At 45.1% G+C, this 23,751-nt stretch overlaps 1 protein-coding gene across 1 annotated transcript in view; it reads right to left on the bottom strand.

Annotated features, from left to right (window-relative positions):
- The window catches only part of TMEM178B (transmembrane protein 178B), a 407,402-nt gene that overhangs the window by 245,178 nt on the left and 138,473 nt on the right, over nucleotides 1-23,751 (bottom strand). The window contains exon 2 of the mRNA XM_005550962.4: nucleotides 23,198-23,311. Coding sequence (XP_005551019.1) covers nucleotides 23,198-23,311 — 114 coding nt within the window. The remainder of the gene's footprint in view (nucleotides 1-23,197; nucleotides 23,312-23,751) is intronic.

Genomic DNA, 23,751 nt, shown 5'->3' with positions numbered 1-23,751 from the left:
CCACACCTATCTTATTCACTGTATCCGAGGCCCTGGCAATCTCTTAGGGCTCGGTCAATAATTGTTAAGGAATGATTAGGAGTATCCTCTCCATCATGTACCCCATGAAGTATGGGAACTAACATGTGCATAGACAATCAACTGTTTGGAATTATCCACAGAGGATTTTGAGGTTGGGTTTGGTTTTAGTAACAAATGCACTTTCTTATCCTTGGCTAGCCCATGCCCCACTTTTAGTACTTCATCCTCGAGTTCCTTAAATTTCTCTGGGCCTCATCACTAAAATGATATAGTTAGATTAGATAACCTCAAATGTCACTTCTAGCTATAAAATTCCATGATTAGATTAATAACTTAAAATGAGTGTTTTTATTGATGGTTATAAATTCTGTTCTGTCTACACATGGGCCTAGAGTACATGCAATAATTTACATCTGACTGTACTTTACTGGAAGCTAAAGTTCAAAAAGGAATTAGAATTGTGATTGACTTTTTCTAGCCTGCTGTGTACACTGCAACACAGGCACAGAAATGATTCTTCAAGCAAGTCTTCTACACCAACCACGAAACTATTATTAATAAAAGAACATATTCCTTACCACAATAAATCAGAAGGCTTCATTTAATGATTCTGAAATTTGGTGAAGGTCATTCCCAGCTTCATGAAAAATCAGTCACAAATGAAGATGTGCCAATGGAAGCCCATTCGCCACAGAAGCCAATGTGATGGGAATCTCTGCATGCTAATACACTAGAACATTCCAACTAGTACTAACATAAATAATACTCATATTGAAATGAAAATTGATCCTGGGATTTCTTTTTACATGGCCTTAGGATTTGGTGGCTTGTTCAGAGAGTGCCAACTCATTTGAATATTTGCCTAATTAGGAAGATAAATCTGCTACCCCCGCTGCCAGCAATCACGTCGTGCGTTCCAAAGCCAAATATAAATGCCTTTTGTATCACCCACTGTTTCAGATTATTCACCTCCCACGTCTCCATAGACAGCACAGAACTGACCCAACTGTTTCTCTTCTTGGCCTGTCCTCTGCTCTCTCATCAAGGCTTGGCTCTGCCACATAGATGAGAGTGCAGATGGCACAGAACAATTTTGAAGGCATGGGGTACAAGAAGATGAAAGAGAAATTAGGGTTTTATTAACCCAGAATGAGGAAACGTGATGGGCATGGAAATTCTTGGACCGGGTTCTGCACCAGGGGGAATGATCACATCTAATCCTGCTGGAAAAGCTGTCTCGCCACCCTGGACACAGAAGACAGCCGTGGTGTCCCTGAGTTTTAAGCAGCATCTGTCTTTCCGCTCATGGTCCAGCCTCCGCATTCTCCCTCCCAGCCACACGGGGCTCCTCTCTGCTGCTCAGACATCCCTCTGGCCTCCTCAATTCCATGACTTGATCAAGCTGCTACATCAATCTAGAAAGTCTTTGTTTCCCTCTTGTCTGGGAAGTCCCAGCCATTGTTCAAGGTCTAATTTGAAATCCCCTAAAACTCTCACCAGATCATCCTAACCTCAGCAAAATGATCTCTCCTTCCCCTCATGTTTTATGGCATTTGATTTGCCCCAATGTGCCCTTTGTTGAAGTGATTTGTTTATGAATATAGACACTTTAAGTTTTATGCAACGGAGAACAGAGGCAGTATCTTGTTGATATTTTATCCCCACAAATGCCTATCACAGACTTTACATATAACCATAGACCAGCAAGAGGCAGGCAAAAGAGAGTAGTTACCTTCTCCTGGTGCAATCTGGACATACATCTTTTTGGAAGCATCAAAGAGGACCACTGCTCCTAGGGGGACCAACTTCCCATGCCTGAAGACAGAAGTTATCCAACTTTGGCTAGCATAAAGGAATAATCTTTAAATCAGTAGTCTGAAGTGGCAGGATAAGAATCTGCATTTTTGCAAGCCCACTCAGGTAATTCTGATGCTGGTGGTCCTGGGATCGCTGTTTGACAATTCTGCCCTGGGAAACATTTCATGTGATATGGACAGATGCACAATGAAGTCAAAGAGGTCGAACTTGGCATTGCCAGTTTTGCAAAAGGGAGAGGTACATTTTGAGAGAGAACTCATGGGAATGAATAGGGCTCTCAACATTCTTTTGACCAGAAAAAGTCCATGTCAAAGTGCTCAGGGCTCTATATAAACACCCAGCTCCCTGAAGGTATCTGTGCTACAAGGAACCTAAGACTCTTTCTTCCCTCACAAAACACATATCCCAGTGGGACATGGAAGTTATAACACCCCCAGTCTAGCTCTTAACACGTGTCTGTGCCGAAATGCGTAGCAACCCGGAGAATGAGCAGCCCAAAATGGAAGAAGAGCTTACGGTGGACTATCACTTGGAGAAAGGTTTCCAAGGTTAACATGGAAAATGGAGGAAATGTATCCGCAGAACAGTGCTCTCACAGCTGAAAGCAATAGAAATTCGACCTTCAGCAATTTCCTGGGTCACCCCATCAGGCTTTGAGCTAATCCTGCACCTAACAACTCCACTCTCACATTCTTTAACTTCGTTTGATTAAAGAAATGTCTTTCATGCCTACTATGTGCCAGACTTGGGATTAAAAGATAAAAAGGCATGTCCCTTGCCCTACGGTAGACAAGCACAGCAGTAAATACTTGTAACATAAATAGTATGCTGACAGCAGTGTTCACAGGAGAGACTCCCAGCCTGCCTTGGAGAGAGGAGCAGGGAAGACTGAGGTTTCAGTCTCAGAATTGACACACTTCTCCAGGATGACCACATTCAAATCAATGCACTCTTGCTCCATCTGCTCCAAGTTACAGGAGAACTTCCCACCTAAGGGAGTGACATCTTCCGCTCCCCTCTGGCTATTAGGGAGGGCCTCTCACAGCTGTACTCAGATCGTCTCCTCAAGCTTCTCTCAATCAGGCTGTGGTGCCTCCATTAGTAACCTCCTGCTTCCCGAGTTTGGGGCATGACTGCTGGATCCCCAAGGGCCTTGTAGCAGGGGGCTCAGGGCTCCTAAGGGCACACAGGCCTGCCTACTGGTAAAGGCAGGGTGGCTGGAGATCCACGAACACCATGGAGCTAGGGAAAGCTTTCTGGTAGGAGAAGAAAGCTACAGAAAGAGGAAGTAAGGAAGTTGAGCCCCTAAGTTTACATGAGTTTATTGGCACTTAATTCATATTTTTACTTTTATTTCAACTAAGAATTATAATGTATAGAAAAAGCAATGCTGTGCTTCTGTGCTGCTGGATTTGGTTTGCAACATTACTGATCATTAGAGAAATGCAAATCAAAACCACATCTCACACCAGTCAGAATGGTGATTATTAAATAGTCAAGAAACAACAGATGCTGGCAAGGTTGCAGAGAAAAAGGAATGCTTTTACACTGTTGGTGGGAATGTAAATTAGTTCAACCATTGTGAAAGACAGCGTGATGACTTTTAAAGACCTAGAACCAGAAATACCATTTGACCCAACAATCCTATTACTAAATATATACCCAAAAGGATATAAATCTTCTATTAGAAAGATACATGCATGCATATGTTCATTGCAGCACTATTCACAATAGCAAAGACATGGAATCAACTCAAATGCCCATCAATAAGACTGGAAAAAGAAAATGTGGTACATGTACACCACGGAATACTATGCGGCCATAAAATGGAAAGCGAGCATGTCCTTTGCAGGGACACGGATGGAGCTGGAAGCCATTATTCTCAGCAAATTATTGCAGGAACAGAAAACTAAACACTGCATGTTCTCACTTATAAGTGGGAGCTGAACGATGAGAACATTTGGACACATGGGTGGGAAACATCACACACCAGGGCCTGTCGAGTTGGGGGTGGCAAGAGGAGGGAGAGCATCAGGAAGAATAGCTAATAGATGTTGGGCTTAATACCTAGGTGAGGGGTTGATAGATTCCGCAAACCACCATGGCACATGTTTACCTGTGTAACAAACCTGCACATCCTGCACATGTGCCCTGGAACTTAAAATAAAAGTTGATGGGAAAAAGGAAAGAAAGAAAAAGCAGTGCTGCCTAGACTAGATCATGTGGTCAGTTATCTGAAGCCCAGCTAGCTGGCCATGGGAGAACCGCCAGTGGAGGGAGCCATGCCACTGTGCAGTTCCCAGCAAACAGCAGCAAGTCTCCACCTTGCAGGTGCAGTGGCAGAGAGGGCCCTTCCAGCCCCCAGGGAGCAGGCTTTGCTTGCTTCCGTCTCTAAATAGGAATGCTGCAGAGGAGATACCATGTCAAATAGAAAAAGAAAACAGGAAATGGCTGGCACTGGGTGCGGAATCATTTTACTAAGCAAGTGTTTATTTTTATGAGGCATCAGCAATTTTTTTTTTCAGGTTACATACTGAGTAACTGCAATCATTGATTACATTAATGGATTACCTCTGGAGAAGGAATCTAATTACATTTTTGTACAAATTGCAAAATGTAGATTAATTTCAAACTTCCTTGGCAGCCTTGTGTTTTTTTGTTTGTTTGTTTGTTTCTTGTTTTCTCTTGAGCTCTAGGTCAGGAGCCCCAAAGCATGGCAAAGAAACCTGAACCTTGAGAAGGCTTTGTTTGTTCATTCAACAAATATACAATGAACTGCTTGCCTTCTGTATGCACCAGCTCTGTTCTAGGCACTGGAAATACAGAGGCAAACAGGACAATGTCTCAGTCCTCTTGGGAGTTTCCCAAGCTGTTAAAGAGCTTCAAGAGCTGAAAAATCCCAAATGTTCCTAAACCCATTTAAGCAGCTGCTAGGCTTTATTTTCTGAACACCAGTTAGGGCTTGGTGCCTCTTATCCAAAGGTTGTCAATTTCTTTAGCCCTGCAAGGGAAATCTAAAAGAGTAGGAAAGTAGGAGGCCAAGGGAGGAGGATCACTTGAGGCCAGGAATTTGAGACCAACCTGGGCAACATAGAGAGACCCTGTGACCTGCCTGCAAGGTTCAGCCTCTGCTGTCCTATGAGAGAACCTCTGAGCTGTCTTGTAATCCACAAAAAAATAAAAATAAAAATTAGCCAGGTGCAGTAGAGCACAACTGTAGTCCTAGCTACTGGGCAGGTTGAGGTGGGAGGATCGCTTAAGCTCAGAACTTCAAGACTGCAGTGAGCCATGATTGCACTACTGCACTCCAACCTGAGTGACAGCGAGGCTCTGTCTCAAAAATTAAAAAATAAATTTTTAAAAGAGTGGGAAAAGGATTAAATAAGAGGGAAAGTGAAGAGGGTAACAAGAGAAGGAAGGAGTCTTTGGTCAAGTGGCACACCCATTGAAGACATTGATCTACTCAGAGATGGCAAAAGTAAGATAACGGGAAAGTAGAGACAAAGAAAAGAAAGAGAGACCTTTTACAAAGGAGAAACACAAGTGGCTGATAACCATTTCTTAAATTCAACCATTCTTATAATCATATAAATATTTCAAAAATGAGTAACTTTTTTTATCAATCAAATAAGCATATGTCTTGAGAGGAAAGGGATTTTTCAATGTGGGTAAAATTTGGTAGGACTATAAACTGCCTCAATGTTTCTGGAAAGCAATTTGGCATTATACATCAAGAACCTAAGAAATGTTCATATCTTTGAGCCAGTAGTTCCAATTCTGGGCATTTATCCTAAACAAATTATCAGAAATGTGATCAAAGATTTATGCACAAGGATTATCATTACAACATTACTATAATGGCCCAAAACTAGTTCAACATAAACATTTAACTTTAGAAGAAAGGTTAAGTAAATTATGTATACTTATATGGTAGAATATTATAAAGTCATTAAAATTATGTTTATGAAGAGCTTTGATGACAAGGGAAAATGCTTATCATGGAATTACGAACAAAATTTGGGATACAAAATTATAAAGTAAAATTTGGGATACAAAATTATAAAGTATGATTTACGCTATGAAAAGAAATATAAAGAAAACACAAAGGACACCACAACAGTAGTTTGTCTCTTTTTGTTGTTGTTGTCTGTTTTGAAACAGGGTCTCACTCTGTTGCCCAGGCTGCTGTACAGTGGGGAATTAGACATCACTGCAGCCTCAAACTCCTAGGCTCAAACGATCCTTGCCACTAATTTTTTTTTAATTTTTTGTAGAGACAGGGTCTCACTGTGTTGCCCAGGGTGGTCTGAAATTCCTGAGCTCAAGTGATCCTTCCACTTCGGCCTCCCGAAGTGCTGGGATTACAGGAATGAAACATCATGCCCAGCCTGCAATTTGTCTATTGATTATAGCATTTCATGTGGTTGTTTTTGCTTTTCTTTTACACTTTTCTATTGTTTTTTTCTATAATAATTACGTTTCATCTTGATGATCAGGAGAAATAAAATAAGCTGATGGAAAACACAAGAGAATAATAGGAAGGGAAACCGTTAACGTCATGAGGAAGGAAAGGATGTCTCCCCTGCTCCATGGAACTGGCGATGGGGTTGGCGGCTACAGGGAAAGATTGAAACCAGAGACTTACAGGATTCAGAGGATGGGCAAATGCATGCTGCCACGGTAGCATTCGGTGACAATGCCTGACCCAAATTTCCTTCCTCTTTTCAAGATTAGCTGGATTTACTGTTAGGTTTCCATCTCCCTGACAACTCTTAAAAAAACTTGACCTGAGTCCATGGAATTTTAAGTCTGATTTGGTTCCATCATATTCAGCCTCCAATTGAATCCTAGCTGGTCCTAGAAACTTCATACATTGACCCATGAAAAAAAAAGTTTAAAAAAAACACACACATCATTTTTCCAAAAAAAAAAAAATCCCTAGTCACGTAATCAAATTCCACCCCTCAACCAAAAAAAAAAAAAAAAGAAAAAGAAAGAAAAGAAAAACAAAAAAAAACCATAGTACTGACTCTAATCCATGGACTGTTCAGTCTTTCTCTGGAGACACCATCCCACTGAAGGCGATGAATTATAGTCTTGGAAAGCTTCTAAAAAGGATGCCCCGTCTGTTCAGCACTTACCTTTCACTCAGTGAACTATAAATACTTAATGATGAGGCCAACCATGATGACGAAGTTGATCAATAGTGAGCATGGAGACAGCGTTCCATTTCCACACCCAACCAGGATGGATGCCGAGGAAATGGAGGAAAATGATAACAGCCTGAGAGACAGCTGGTTGCTCCTCCCCTGCTATCTTCATTCACCCACTGGTCACCACCAGCTGGTGGCAGGTCAGTGCTCCCAGAGCAGGGGCTTAAGCTGTTATGAGGCTGCACTGGAGGTCCTGACAGCCGATATGGAGGGTACCAGCCATCTCCTCACCAGTGTCCTTTGGCCATGCAATTTTAATAAGCTCAACCTCAAGAAAGGAAAAGGGAGCCTGGGACCGTGTTGAATTATTCACAGCTCCAATCAGGGAAGGCAGATGAACCCCTCTTCTGAGAGTAAGTGATAGCTACTCATTGATTTTATTCCCCCTTCATGACCCCTAGATGAGAATCTAGTTTAAAAAAAAAAAGAAAGAAAAAAAGAAAAGAGGAAAGAAAATCTATCTTAAATCTGAGTTCGTGAATAATTAGTGAAGTTGAGAATTGTGTTTCAGTTGACATTTTTCTGAAGAATAATTTTGATAACTTGGACTTGATTAGAAAAGGAAAAAAAGCAAGGACCTTGGTATATCTAAATTTATTTAAATGCAACACATATATACAAAACTATTTTTATGGATTAATGACCATGATCAAAGTGATCTTATTTAACAACACAATAAAAATGATGTGAGACCTGAAAGCCAAAAAGATATATGATTCATGCATTTATTAGATGCCCACGTTGAATTAGCTTTTGAATGTGATATATGTGTGTGTGTGTGTGTGTGTGTGTGTGTGTGTGTGTGTGTGTGTACCTTATTTCTTTGCATGGACAGAGAAATGTAAGCTGTACGAAAATATAGTTAATTCTTCCCTACATTTCAAGGAAAGCTTGCTTTCTAGGATTTATCTCATATTCCACACCCATAGCTAATGCTGATAAATGTCTTCCTGGAACTAAAGACAGCCACTACGCTCCTTTAGACAGTGGGTTAGAAAACAGCCACAGAAGCTTCTTTAGGCCTTGTCCACACGCCTCAGAATCTCTGCTCTCTCCCAAAACACACTTATGCAAGGGCAACCACCGCCTTAGCAGGTGGCCTCACCTCCCTATTTTGCGAAGTCTCATATCCCCTGCTGAGAGTCTGGTCCAGACCCATTCTCTCAGAGTAGGAATGTCACAAAGGCTCCTCACAGTCCGGACTGTACCCACTCACATCCATCCCATGCCTGGCTGACAATGCATTTCCTAAGACCTCCTAAAGTCATCACAAGGTTCACACGACACAGCTCTTCTGTGACTTATTTAACCTCTGTTAGCCTCGGTTTCCTCCTTTATCAAACAGATATAATAATAACATGTACCTCGTAGTACAGTTGAGATTTCAGTGAATATAGTATGTCAGGCATTTAGCACAGCCTCTGCACACCCATCAGAAGCAGTTATTATTGCACACAAATGCAAGCTCCATGAGGGTAGGGGTTGCTGCTCTTCCATCTAACGCCTAGAACAGTGTCTGGTAAGTGAGAGAAACTCAATCCATTTTACTTCAGTAAGTGAGTGAAGCATTTTAGGCTCCTTTCAGATGCCACTACTCCCGGCCAGTTATCCAAGCTAAGATGGTCGTTTCCTCCTGTGGATGCAGCCAAAAGCATTTTGTTTACCACACCTCCAGCCCCGCCCTCTGCCATCCTGAGTCTGTGTCACGGCTCTATGTTCCCTGGGAGACTTCAGGTTCCCTGAAGGTGTCTCCCTCACTACCCAGCTCCAGTGCTGTCCACACAGTGGACTCTCAGTCCACACAGGAAACTAAGGAGCAGCCCTGCAAGTCATTCCAGCAACCAAAGATGGCTCCTCGTGGACCAGATCTGCAAAGCTCCGACCAGGAATGATAAACACTGAAAATTCAGGCCCCTCGCCTTCAATTTAATGAAGGATTGAAACTGAGCTAGTAATTACTTTTTTTTTTTTTTTTTTTTTTTCAGAGTGGTAGAGTCTCACTCTGTTGCCCAGGCTGGAGTGCAGTGGTGCAATCTCGCCTCGCTGCAACCTCCGCCTCCTGGGTTCAAGCGAGTCTCATGCCTTAGCCACCCGAGTAGCTGGATTATAGGCGTGCAACACTACACCCAGCTAAATTTTGTTTTGTTTTGTTTTAGTAGAGATGGGTTTTGCCATATTGATCAGGCTGGTCTTGAACTCCTGGCCTCACGTGATCCACCTGCCTCAGCCTCCTAAAGTGCTGGGATTACAGGCATGAGCCTCCAGGCCTGGCCAGTAATTTTTAAAACTGTATGTTTCTGTTAGCTCTGCCAAGCTAAACAGTATTTCAGACCTTACCCATAAACCAGAGGTCCCTACTTTTTTTGATGCAAAGGAATGTTCACTTCCTGAAAATGAAAAGACCCCTTCCGAGTAGGTATTGATGGCAGTGTGAGATGAGAGAGGGTGGCGTGTGGGACTCAGGCAACACAGAGACAAAGCCAGCCTTGGGGAGGGTTCTGGAAGGGGAGTCAGCATGGAGCTACCTACTCGGGGCTGGTGTCAGTCAGCATTGTCACCCATACTCATGAACAACCACCAGAAGAGCAGCCCCTTCCTTCCCCACGCCCTCCCCGAAGAGGGTGTTCCCGTGAGCTCTGGGGAGGAGATGATTTGTGCACAGTTGCTTTTCCTAGTTTCCTTGGCAACTGTGCAGCACTAGAAGCTCGAAGAGAGAGGCAGTGGATGGGGTGGCGGATGGAACACAGATGCTGATGTCAGTCAAATGTGTCACCTCCACACCCATGTTTAGCAGCCTCGTGGTTTCGGAAGCTTACACACACCACACACACCTCTGATTGCTCATTTCTAATTTGGTGCCAGGCGCATAAGCAAAGAGCCTCAGGGAAATGTGGCAGAATGGGTCTCATTCTACCAATGTGAACTGAGACTGGGGCCTGAGACTGAACGATCCCAGCACCAAAGACACCGGATGCCCCTTGGTTGGGTTTCTGGATTTCATACAAGCCTACATAGGGCACATCAAGGGGCATTCATCGATTTTATATCAGTGGCTGGCTACAAGGGACAGAGAAATCTGAACTTTCATCATGGAAGTTGAGGGTATCCAACTTGGGGGATCCAGTCTAAAAATGACAGATGTAGTTGGGGTGGGGGGCAGAGATGGCAAGTCCCTTCAGAGGCAAAACCGCCTGGAAAATAGAAAGTGGTAAAGTCTCCAGCTTTGCAATGAATTCCGTTCCAAAATCCCATTTGTTACGTCAATTATTTAGAATTCAGAACCCATTTCCAGAGAAGTCCTGTATGTTATAAATGATGACTGGGTTTCTTTTTTTTTTTTTGAGACGAAGTCTCACTCTGTCGCCCAGGCTGGAGTACAGTGGCCAGATCTCCGCTCACTGCAAGCTCCGTCTTCCGGGTTCCCTCCATTCTCCTGCCTCAGCCTCCTGAGTAGCTGGAACTACAGGCGCCCGCCACCTCGCCCGGCTAGTTCTTTTTTGTATTTTTTTTAGTAGAGACGGGGTTTCATCTTGTTAGCCAGGATGGTCTCAATCTCCTGACCTTGTGATCCGCCCGTCTCGGCCTCCCAAAGGATGACTGGGTTTCTAGGATAGTTCACAAAAGCCTATTTAACTCATAATGTAGATGAAATACTATACATTTGCAATGAAAAGGAATAGAAAAAAAACTCCTGTTATGATAGCAGTAATTAAATGAAAAAGAAAAACTGAGAAGTGGAAAATAAATAGCTTTCTTTCATTTCTTTTGAACAAATGGACAAAGAGAAGGGTTCTTCATTTACTTTAGATAATAGGATAGAGCCTATGGTGGGGGAGGGGTGAAGGATGGAGCAGGGAGGTCCTCTGGGAGAAGAGAAGGACAGTAGGCCTGCCTCACGAGATATGTGTGGGGCTCCCTGGCGGTAAGGAAAGAGCATGAATTTTGCAGTCACAACTGTCTGGATTCTAGTCCTGCCTCTATCTCTTCTTGTAGCTCTGGGGGAGGTATTAGATCTCTTGTCTCAATTCCATCACTGGCAACCTCGATTGCATCAGACAAATGCCTGCATGATAGGCGCTGTGGTGCACCTTCCAGACCTCTCTGCAAGGAAAGACTTGCTGCCACATTCTAGAAAGGCTGTCAGCCTTTAGCGGTCAATCCCTGTAGAGATCGCTCACACACTCAGAGCCACATACCCAAGGTCACTCCACCTCCAGTGCCTACATCCAAGAAGTGCCCAATATGGAAGTGTAAAGACCCAGTCATTTCAACCTCATTCAGGAGGCTTTGAAGGGTTGCTCTAGGACGAGAGCCCTCCAAGGGGTGTCATCGCACCTACATCCCAGCCTGACTTCTACTTCTGCCAGACTCTGATTCCTCCTCTGCCCTTCCTCCTGAACTCCATCTGAGTCCACTTCACAGGGAACTCAGCCTGCGACAGCCTGGCCCAGAGTTGGCTCCAGTAAATGTTGAGATCTTTGCCCTGCTGACTCTCTCTCCTTACCTGCAGAGGACACAGATTAGCGGAAAAGCCTAGTAACACCCCAAGTAGCTCTGGGATTGGGGCTGCTGAGAGCCCAAGGACTGGGTGGTGAGCAAGAATCTAGGAACTCAAGAAAATGTGCATTCCTATACCCCAAAAATGGCTGGGGCATCCAGGTAACCTATAAAGTTTTGTTTCTAATGTATGAATGCTTATAATCAAGAGTTTAAAATTTGGAGACTGAATCCATAAAAGAAATATAAGCACTGCTTGTTTGGAACTGCTCTGTCTGATATGGTAGCTACTGGCCATGAGTCACACACAAACTTAAGTTGGTTTATATATTAGTCTGTTTTCACTCTGCTAATAGAAACATAACCAAGACTGGGTAATTTATAAAGAAAAGCAGGTTTAATGGACTCACAGCTCCACATGGCTATGGAAGCCTCACAATCATGGCAGAAGGCAAAAGGCACGTCTTATATGGCAGCACACAACAGGGAATGAGAGCAAAGCAAAAGGGGAAACCCTTTATAAAAACATCAGATCTCGTGAGACTTACTCACTACAATGAGAACAGTATGGGGCAAACCACCCCATGATTCAATTATCTCCAACCAGGCCCCTCCTACAACAGGTGGGAATTATGGGAGCTACAATTCAAGATGAGATTTGGGTGGGGACGGAGCCAAACAATGTCAATTTATAAGTAAAATTTGAAATTCTGTTCCTCAGTTGAACTAGTCACATTTCAACCGCTCAATAGCCACATGTGGCTTGTGGCTACCACGTAGACTTATAGAATATTTCCATCACTACAGGGAGTTCTACTGAATGGTGCTGATTAGAATGTTGAATTGTAAAGGATCTAGGAAGGTTTGAACTGTATTCTGTGCCAACTTTCCCCAGAAGGCTCCTCAGATGGATATGCATAGAGAGTGAAGAAAGATAAGTACCACTAGACTTTCAACCCCCATCCCCAAACTCCCAGAACTCTAGCTCAGCATGGGAAAGGCTGAATTCCATGCACAACTATTCTAGGCAAGTCACAATGACCCAGAACCATGCAGGCCTCTTGCTATGACCTCCAAAGTTAAATCAGAGTTAGATATCAGGGTAAGACAAAAAAAAAAAAAAAAAAAAAAGAGTGAAAACAGCAGGGAACATCAGCTCCAAAACCTAAGAAAGGAAGAGGTTCTCCTCTCAGAATCATCTGAAGAGGCCCTTCCACGTACCCCAAACATATTAGCTCTATGTGGTAACCCCAACTCTGTAATTCCATAATCCAATCTATGACACAGCCAGCACCAGAACCAGGGCAAAGAGATGAAAATAAGGGGATAGTAATACAGTATAGTAATGTCACCTCTATGTCCTCCCCTCCACCCTAACAGCAGCTCTTATCTTATTCTTGGGCCCTCCTTTCTCTCTACGTCCAACATTCTTGCAGCATCCTCCTTTTGGATGTGTGTTTTCACACACCTGAAATAGAATAGAAGAGGATCTGATCATAGCAAATGGAAAGCAGGGTTAGGCTAGACATGTGAGTCTTTTGGTTCCCCTCAACAATTTCAATACATTGTACTCACATTGTATTTATCTTCAAAGCTCTGAAATGTTACTTTTTAGACACTAAGTACATAAATCTTCCTTTAGAGACTGTTTGTGTCTAAATTGCATTTTTATTGGACACAACTGATAAATTAAAGAGCTGCTTCTACTGCTGCCACCACACTGAGGACCTCAAACACTGATGATTTTCTGCCCTGAAACTCCTTTCACAATATGCTACACTGTTGCCAGTAAATAATAGTCAGGCACTTTCTACTCCTACACTTCAAACACCTAATGCAAGTTCGCATCACACATACTGGTGCAGATAGCAAATCCCCAATACTTACGAAGACAAACAGCCACATACAAGGCCAACTCACCTGCACATGTTGCACAGAGTTAAACAGAAAACCTCTGAGTCAATGAAATACCATTTCAGAGGCATTCCCCCCCGCTCCCACCTCGGTATGGGACCCCTGCCTTCCAATAGTGATAGCATCTCATGTTGGCTGGCATCAGACTTTGCAAACTTACTCAGAGATTGTGCATGAATTATTTCATCTAATTAAACTTTATGTTAATCCTCAAGGCAGGTATTACCATCTCTGTTTTACAAATGAGTGCACTGGGGTCAAAACACTTAGTTTCCAAGGGTCATATACCTGGTGAGTGGCAGAGGTGGAACTCAATCCAATATCTGCTGGACTCCATGGGGCTTGAAGCCTGTTTCCCATTAAAGGAGTACATCAGAAACATAAGATAGAGATTTGGAGGCTAGATATTAGGAAGATTGCCTTGGCTAACATACACAATACAAAAAAAAAAAAATTCACCTCACCTCTTCCATGCTGTTGTATTCAACTAACCACAAGAAATATGGAAGGAAAGTAAATTACCAGATCTACAGCCAGTCAACAGATAGCACACAAGAACAGGTCCTGTTTCCCTGAGAGGTTGTGCTAATTGGCAATATTCCATCTCCCAGCTCCCATCCCAAGCCTATTCATGTTCTCCTGCCCTGACCCTTCTATGACCACTACAATCCACACCAATGCTCTCCAGACCAGGAGCTCTCAAACCTTGTCTTACAGATTCCTGGCCCACCCTTAGAGATTCTGACTCAGTATGTTAGGCTGGGCTCTAAGAATTTGCATTTCAAACAAGTACCCAGATAATGCAGACATTGCCAGGCAATGGACCCCATCTGGGAGGCACTGGCCTTGACTCTGGTAGGACTTTCATCATACAACATGAACTCGGTTACTCGCTCTGTTACTACATCCTGGTTCCCAGCCACCTCCCTGCTGCCCTCCCCATCTTCAGAACACCCATCCCCCAGAATCCAGAATCAAACCCAGGCACTGTCTGTGACTGGTGCTCGGAGTATAATAGCCTCCCATCTTGTTCTGGGCATAGCATACTTGCCTTGTGTGCCTTGGTTCTTATAAGTGGGCTCCTCTCTCAGCCACCATTCTCTATTTCTTACTCTAATGCCATTCCACTCCAAGTTTCTTGTAAAGCTGGGGCTTTTCTTCCTTTGGCGAAGACTCCTCCCTGGGAGTTCACTCATTCAGTCCTGAATGCCAAAGTCGCACCTACAGGACTTATACCTGCTGACCCACTTTATTGATGCCAGGTATCTGCCTGCTCTGACATCCATGTCTTACCTAACCCAGATTCTCCAACACTGAGCTGTTTCTGCCAGCTGGATTACTGAGCACCTGTTCTTGTTCCTCTTCCTCACTGCAGCAGTTTGCCTGGAAGCTGAGCTCAGATTGTCTTAACTTTGGAAAGAGGAATCACCTGCCGTATTAAGCTCCCTTTTCAGCACCTGGAACTGGGACAGTTCCCCTAGAGGACCCAGAAGAGGCAAGTCCAAATGATGCCCACTTTTCCCTCGCTGTAAAAAGCAGGCCATGCCTCTTACTGAGATAAGGTAGTTTGTCTTATATATTGTTTTTCCCCCTGCAATGAATCCTTGCTGATTTCAGTATGGAAGTTAGGACTCATGAAGTGTATATGTCAGCAGCATTAGCCTGTACTCTCTAGGTAGTCTTAAATGCTTAAACATTAAGCAACAAGTAATTTGAGCCCTTGTCTGGTTGGCACCTGGAAATATATCATCCCATTTGGAAAGCAGAATACCTTTTAATATCCCCTCCAGTACCCAACATGGGGGTTCTCACAGAACAGACACTTCACGACTATTCAATGAACAAATGAACAAATGGATGAAGGCAAACAGTCGGGTTGTTCTCCCAGTTCTCCTTCATGGTTTGGTGTCCATATCAGTGTGCTCAGCCAGAATAAAACCACTTCCAATCTGCAGAAGCTGAGAGAGAGAATGCCTCCGGGCCAGACTTCCAACTAATTCCCAGCACAAAATCGGACCTGTGCATTCAGATGAATTGTGGCTTGAAGACTGCAATTACACCAGGTTTTGTTCAGGACATGGATGTCTTTAACAGAAAAGGCTGTACTGTACTCCCTCCCACCTCTACTCCAGACGTCCTCCCTTCCTTCCCCCTAGGTCATCTCAAAATAAACTCTCCCTCTTACCCATGTAGAGGGCGCCCTTGTATACAACAGCCATGCTACAGTGCATTTTCATCACTGACCCCCAGCCAGGCCAGCTATCTAAGTAGGTGGGACACACAGCTGCACATGCATATGCATTTATTATTATTATTGTTATTTGAGATGGAGTTTCACTCTGTCACCCAGACTGAAGTAAAGCAGCGTGAGCTCTGCTCACTGCAACCTCCGCCTCCCAGGTTCAAGCGATTCTCCTGCCTCAGCCTCCCAAGTATGGCGTATGCCACCATGCCCACCTAATTTTTGTATTTTTAGTAAAGACAGATGCTTCACTACCTTGGCCAAGCTGGTCTCGAGCCCTAATCTCAAGTGAGCTGGCTGCCTCAGCCTCCCAAAGTGTTGGGATTTCAGGCATGAGACACTGTGCCTGGCCCAACGTTCATAATTTTAAAGCATCTCTATGTTACCTGTAATTCCTTTGCCATCATTCCTTGGGGCAGGCCTCCTGAAAAATAAAAATGCTCTCCGGGGAAGGTAATCCAAGAACACATTAACCCACTAGCTCAAGCATATTTATCAAACCAGTGAGCCTGTTCTGCAACAGAAACCTGAGGGAATGAGACAAAGAAGAGGTAAGTTTTGACAGGCAGGAAAGTTGCGAGGGAAAGGAAATGTCCTGGCATGAGTTACTTCTGCAAGAGCAGATCTTGGTGCAATATCACATTAAGGGGTTTGGGTTCTCTGCACGGCCTGGTGCATAGATACCACCAGAGCTCTGGGAGGACAGGCACGAGGCAGCGGGTATACTGAAAGGTTTACAAGGTTCTCTGCAGGGGCTGGGTTGGGGAAGAAACACAGGAATGGCTTGGAAAAAGCAAAGACTTCAGGATTTAAGGCAACCTATGATGACACGCTGTTGGCTGAGTTTTCTTGCTACCAAACTTTTCCACTTCTGGGGCAGTGTGGGGGGTGGTTTCTTGCTAGTGATGTCCCCCGTGGATGCCAGTCTTGCAAGCAAGAGGCAGCTAACAACAGATTGCACACACTAAGAGCCTCACACTGGCTGAGCACCAATGCGGATGTGGGAGAAGGAAAATGGCTGATGCTGCAGGGGACCTCAGCTTCTAATGTCTGCGATGTTTACCTCATTAGGCTGTTTTCCATAACATCAGCCAAAAACATGAAGAAAAAAAATAGCTGGAGGGACCCCGCCGGAGCTCAGGCCTGGATTCTGAGCCCTCACCCTCGGATTCCTCTGAGGTCTGAGATGGGACCTCTAGGCAGCCCTTCCCACTGGCTCAGTTACCTCATCTGCAAAGGAGCCACAACAACACGGGAGGGGCTCCTGGGAGGAAACGCCAAGTCGCCCTCTGAGCAGCATTACAGCCGACTGAACAAAAAGAGGTGCTTACTGTTGTTATTACTGTTAGTTTCATCCCAAGCCCTTTGGTCCACAGCATTCATCTTCTCATAACGAGGATGGCTGGGGAAGGTGGGACCAGGAGTCTAGGCAGCTCCTAGGCTGAGAAAGTCAGGGAGTTGTGGGTGGGAAGCAAGTCCAGAAGGTGGCCATTCTACATCGGAGCAGGCTGGGCTAGGACTGGACAGCTCAGTCCATTGGGAAAGGGAAGGCAGGTGCCATCAGGCAAACAGCCAACACAAGTTCAAGGTGAGAAGGTTGATGCCAGTGGGGAGGGCAGGACCCAGGGTGGCTGGAGAGAGTCTAGACAGCACCAGGGACCCTGGGGTTCAGGGGCAGAACCCTCTAATGCTGGAAAGGGAGAGGGTGAGGAAGAGGGCATGGGAGAGGGCAGGTGTGGGGGGGCCAAGTAGAGCTTGGCCACGAAGCATAAGTTAAGAGTCCTGCTCCAAGATCCACACCAGAGCACCAGAACATGCTGGGCTTCCCACCATACACCGGCCTGGGGTCAGGACTGGTCCCCCAAGACTGAGCCAACCCACAGGCAGGGGTGAGAGATCAAGAGCTGTGGGGACAGGGAGCCAAGTGTGTCATCCACGTGTCTGCAGTAAGTGAGACAGTTCTGGGTTTTTACTTCTTGTCCCTCTTAGTGGTATGGACACTAAAATGTCCCTGCTCATCCACAAAGTCTTGATCTCCTGCCTCCCTTCCTCCATCTCCACTCCTGCCTTCCTCCTCTTCCCCTCTCTTCTCCCTCCCTCTGCCAGCCAGGCCATACCCTGCTTCAGGATGGCTCCTTGGTACTAATGTTCTTTGCCCCAGGGGTGCAAGGATCCACTGTGCTGGCGAAGGCAAGGACCCCCAATGCTGTAGATGAGGAACCTGTTCTGCCTGGTCCTGGTATGTGCTCAGCTTACCTGAGGCAACAGCCACAGGGCCGACGAGTGAGCTCATATCTGTGTGTCTGGGGGGTAAGGGGTAGGGAGTAGGGAAGTCTTGGAGGGGAAATCATCTCTCGCTCTTTCCCGCCCTGGCCAGCTGGAAATGTGCTGTGTGACTTTCCAGTGTAATTAGTTGAACTCTTAGTCCTGACAGAACAAAGCTTCAAAAAACACCTCTGGGTTTCTTGGCTCTCAGCATCTCGAAAGACAACAGAGAGTATCTTATTGCAGCAAATTAGAGCCCCAGCTCCCTGATCCTCGCTGCCAGGGGCAAGCCACTGCGAGAAAACAACCTCCATCTTGAAAACGCCAGGCAGAATGAGAACATCTGAGCTCACATCACAGTGACTCCACGTCTCAGGGATCTGACCCTGAGGAAACCTTAGTAACAGCTGCCCACAGAGGCTCTGCCCAGCAGATCAGGGGGCAAAGAAGACCCACTTCTAATACCTTCCAATGTGTGTCTGCCCTGCAACCTCAGGCAGGCTCTGCTGCCGTGCCCTCTGCCAACCTCCCTGGGGTCCTCGCCTGGGGCAGCCAGGGCCCAGCTCCATGCCATTCCAGTTCCTTCCTGGGACGGACGCACTCAGCTCTCAGCGACATCTTCCCATCCCCTACTTTCTCAGCCTCCTTCCTCTGCCATAGCCCACCCTGGCTGCCCGGGTCCTATTGCAGACCCCCAACTCCCGATCAGCCACCTCCCCTTGCTATGCCACTGGGCAAGGCCCTGGCCCCACCTGTGCTGAAAGGGCAATGCCTGTGGCAGGGAGAACAAGAGCAAGGGGGCTGGGGATGGCCTCAGGGGCTCCTGGGGGTTGTGCGAGGACGCTGAACTCGCCAAACAAGCAATGCTACCATAGACTGAACTATGGGATGTGAAAAGCCTATAGGAACATATTCTAGTGAGAGAGTGAAGCAGCTCCATTGAAAATGCCACCACTTCCCCTGACCGTGTCAATCGGATTCTGTCGTATTTAAAACGTAAACCAGACAGTCCACCCAGGAGCAGCACCAGCCCAGCTCATCTCCTGTGGCTGCCCGTCCCCTCCTCACTGGCCAGTGACACTTGCCTGTCCCGCTGTGACCTGGAGGCAGCCAGAGGATCTGGGTCAGGCATGCAGCTCACCCTTGGAACCCACAGAAGTAGGACAAATGCTGTTCTACCTTGCTCCGCACTGTACCCCAAGGCAACGCACCACACTGCAGCCTACCCAGGGCTGTTGGGACCTCAAGCCAGACGGTGGGCAGGTAGGAAGGCAGATGGGCTGCACCAGGCCTGGGTGGACTAAGGACACGGATCCCAACTCCAAAAGGAATTCTGCCTTTTTCCAAGGTGAGCAGAAAGGCACCCACAGTACCCACCAGCAATCACCCACAAAACCAGAGTGAGAAACCGGTCACCAGTTCACCCAGACAACTCAGCATCTGAACCTCGTTAACAAAGACCACCCCCTTCCCCACCCCACACACATACACACACACACACACACACACACACACACACACATACACACACACATACATATACACATACACACACGCACACATACACACATACATATACACACACATACACACACATACACACACACACACATACACACACACAGACACACACACATACACATACACACACACACATATACACACCCACACATACACACACACACACATATACACACCCACACAGACACACACACACATATACACACCCACACATACACACACACACACATATACACACCCACACAGACACACACACACATATACACACCCACACAGACACACACACACATACACACCCACACAGACACACACACACACACATACACACCCACACACACACACATACACACTCACACAGACACACACACACACACAGACACACAGACACAGACACACACACACAGACACACACATACACACAGACATACATACACACACACACACACATACATACACACACATATACACACATACACACACACATACACACACACACACACAGGCTTCATCCTCTGGCCTTTACTCCCTATGGAGTTTATTCTCTCTTTACAATTAGATTTGTAAGCCTAGTGGCCTCCAGAATCTTCTATCCTTTCACCTCCTAGTCACCCAACCATAAGGTGTATGAGCACACGCGCCAGTAGTTAAGCCTCCCATTGGTAGGCTTAACTTTTCAAAAACGACAGTGTAGTTTTAAACCAAACTGTGCCTTTTCCTACTTGAAAATTTTATTTCTGTATCAATGGTTGATGATGAGGCCACATGCAAATTCCTGACGAAAAGTATGTAATTTAGGCCAGGTGCAGTGGCTCACACCTGTAATCCCAGCACTCTGGGTGGCCGAGGTGGGTGGATCACTTGAGGTCAGGAATTCGAGACCAGCCTGGCCAACATGGTCAAACCCTGTCTCTACTAAAAATACAAAAGTTAGCCGGGCATGGTGGCATACGCCTGTAGTCCCAGCTACTCAGGAGGCTGAGGCAGAAGAATTGCGTGAACCCGGGAGGCGGAGGTTGCAGTGAGCCAAGATTGTGCCACTGCACTCCAGCCTGGGCAACAGAGTGAGACTCCATCTCAAAAAATAATAATAATGATAACCAATCTAGGATGAAATTAGTTAATTTGATCCCACTTAAAGAGGACAGAACTCTCAAACCAAATAAAGAAATCAGACTGTGATTTTTTTTTCATTTCCAGTATTTGATCAGGAGTTTGCTAATATTTAATCGTTTCTGCTTTATTTCAAAGGGGTCTTATGTGCCTACTTCCCACCTAATGTCATCAATATCTGACCACTGAAAATTAAAATCGACACTTCCTATGCTTCCCCTCTTGCCAGCATTCCCAATTACACTTAGCACCAAATTCAGTTGTGACAGATGCTCACCTGCCCTCTGGCTAAAAATAACTGTCATCGATGTCAGAAATGGCAAATGTTCCCTCTCTCTGCTTAACAGCCCATTAGGCGGCTTTGTGAAAGAGGCAGATGAATCCCTCACCAAAAGGTGGCCTCAACTTCACCCACACCAAGTGCCCGAGACCTTTTCATATATCAATCGTTGAGATGGCTTTTATCAGTTAAAAATAGATCTGTCACCCCAATTCACAGCAGAGGCTGCACACTAGATTTTGCAGAACCCAACAGCACTGCAGTTTGGGAATAAGAACCTGGAGACACGCAGGGCTCAAAGAAGACCCCGCAAACCTTGGCATTATCCTTTCCTCTCAGTCTTTGCCGATGCCTCATGACGTGTTTCCAGTGATGCCTCCCTAGGTAATCTCTTTGAATTCCAGGTTTCTACAGTGTGTGCAGTCAAAAGAGTTCTACCAGGTTTCCCTTGAAGAGTCTCTGTGCAACTTACACTAAAATAATTCTTTTTGCTAAAAAAATTTCCAAATTCTCTTACCTGCTTAAAGCAATTCTACTATATTGTAATTATCACATTGCCTTGTAATGACTTGCATTATGAATGTCTCTCCCCATCCCCCACCCTCCTCCACCCGCAAACTTGAGCCCCTTAAAGAACCCCCTGTGGCCTCGGTGTTCACTGGCACAAGAAGAAACAGGGTCTCTTTGGTTAAATTGAGTTAATTTGAACTGAAGCTGCTATGTCAATCATTTCTTCCTTCTTAGATTCTGAATCCTATTACGACCCTCATAACTTAAGTTAGATTTCAATGGTTCATCAACAGGTCTTATCAATCTTGAACATTCCTTTTAGGCTCCTAAGAAGGGACTATACGAGACTAATACATTGTGGGAAATAAGCAGTTATATTGTATATTTCTACATTTTAGTCCTTACCTGTCTACCTCCAAAAGGAAATTAATAACCCTGATGACTAGTGTCTCTAAGGCAAATATAACATTGAAATTAAATATGTGGTATGCTTCGCTCAATGCCAGCACATGGAATCCTCTTTGAACATTAGCTCTCCATCCCCATGTGCTGCTTAGTGTCTCTAGTAATGGATAAAGCTTATAGGGGAAACAGCCTGGTGAATGCTGCCTCATCCATTGGCACCTGCTCCATCATTTCAGGCCAGGAGTATTTAGTGACAATCATCTGGACACGCAGCCACAATATACTTCCTGACACCAATGAATGATTGTTCTGTTTAATTTCACTTGTCTCTTTCACCTCCCACTCCCACCCCAAGCTGTGGTGGTTTAACTAAAGCCAATCCCAAAAGTAGAATACACCTGGTGGGCCTAAGCCACGAAAAAGAAAACTAAGCACCTATAAGGAGAACAGGATGTTTTCCACCTAGAGATCTACCATCTTCAAAGTTTACCAATTAAGGGATTTTTACTATCAGGAAACAATAAAAGAACCCTCCTTTACATATAGATGCCGACAGAATTTTAACCTTTCAAAATCTGGTGAAAAAAGATGGACTATGAATGCATGACAAATCAATAGAGGCAGCATGAACTTGCTGACAGTAAGAATGTGTCAGCTTGAAGAACTGCGCCTGCAGGAAGCAAAGCTCTCCTGCCACAGACAGGCAGTGTATCCCAATGGAGGAGAAGAGTAAAAATAGCCAACAAACTCTGTTTGCTTATTAACTAACCCTCTCGTTGTCATTTAAGTCTCTGAGGATCCCTAGCCAAGAAATGCCCTAACCAGTACACATAGATATTCTGATCTTTGCTGAGGAATTGCACATGAACCAGGGTTCCAAAACCTATCATTTAAGGGTAAACAGTAGATTTAAAGACCACATCCTACTTCTTAGTGACCTACCCAGATGCACATCTCCAATGTGATGCATCCTGCAACCACCAGCTGGTCTCATCCTTTACCAATGCAACCCAAGGAACTAACAGGTTACCACAATAATATTCCAAGCAACTTGGAGACAGGCTGGAATTATTAATAAATCCCAAGAGTTGGTTCAGTCAGGTAGGTGAAATCTTACATGCCTACCAGGGTGGTGAAATAAGGTAACTGTCTAATTGCTAGTCATTTCTGTAGTTTTGATGGTTGGTTTGTTCTTTAATTTTAGAAGCAAACTCCCCAAATTTATAATGCAATCAAAACCAACTGAGGCAATTCTGACCCAAAGGTATTGGCACTTTATGGAACCATCTCAATGTTCTGAGACCATCCAGAGACCCCAGAAGGAGGCATATCCAATCCTCCGATCCCTCCAAAGGGGACCTCATGGCACAGTCACAGCCACCGAGACTCAGGTGCACTTACGTAGGGCATGCCACTCGTCCTGACGGATGGTCTTCGTGATGTTGAAAGTGAGGTTCCTGGGGATGGTTGCTGAGGAGTAGTGGTATTTGATGTACGTGCATCGCTCAATTTCTCCTGGAAGAGAGAGACAGGAAACAAAATGTTAAGGAAGCAGCAACCACATATGGACTAGTTCTGGGATTAATTTTTCCATCCTGGAGAAGAAGATATTTCATATTGGGCCTGGTGACAACTACAGAAAGACAATACCTTCAACTCCAAAAGAGCAAGAGAGTAGAACTACAATCAAATAGCATTGATTTAGATGGAAAAATACATCCCGGGATCATGCAGAGGTGGGAAGAACCAATGTTTAGGCTGATAGCAGCTTGTCTAACATTCCCAGGAAAATCAACTTCCAAGTCAAGAGAGGAAGTTTGGCATCAAAAGACATCAACAGTTTCCATCCAGGGACCAGCAGAGAGCAGGCTTTGTTAAGCCTTAATGATATCATTTGTGCTCTGAGCACACACAATTTTCTGGAATGGTGAGCTGGGGGAATGGTGTGGGGGGGG

Source organism: Macaca fascicularis, chromosome 3 (genome assembly GCF_037993035.2).
Source record: "Macaca fascicularis isolate 582-1 chromosome 3, T2T-MFA8v1.1".
Lineage (NCBI taxonomy): Eukaryota > Metazoa > Chordata > Mammalia > Primates > Cercopithecidae > Macaca > Macaca fascicularis.
Note: the sequence above shows the minus strand (reverse complement) of the source record. Positions and strands in the feature narration are given on the sequence as shown.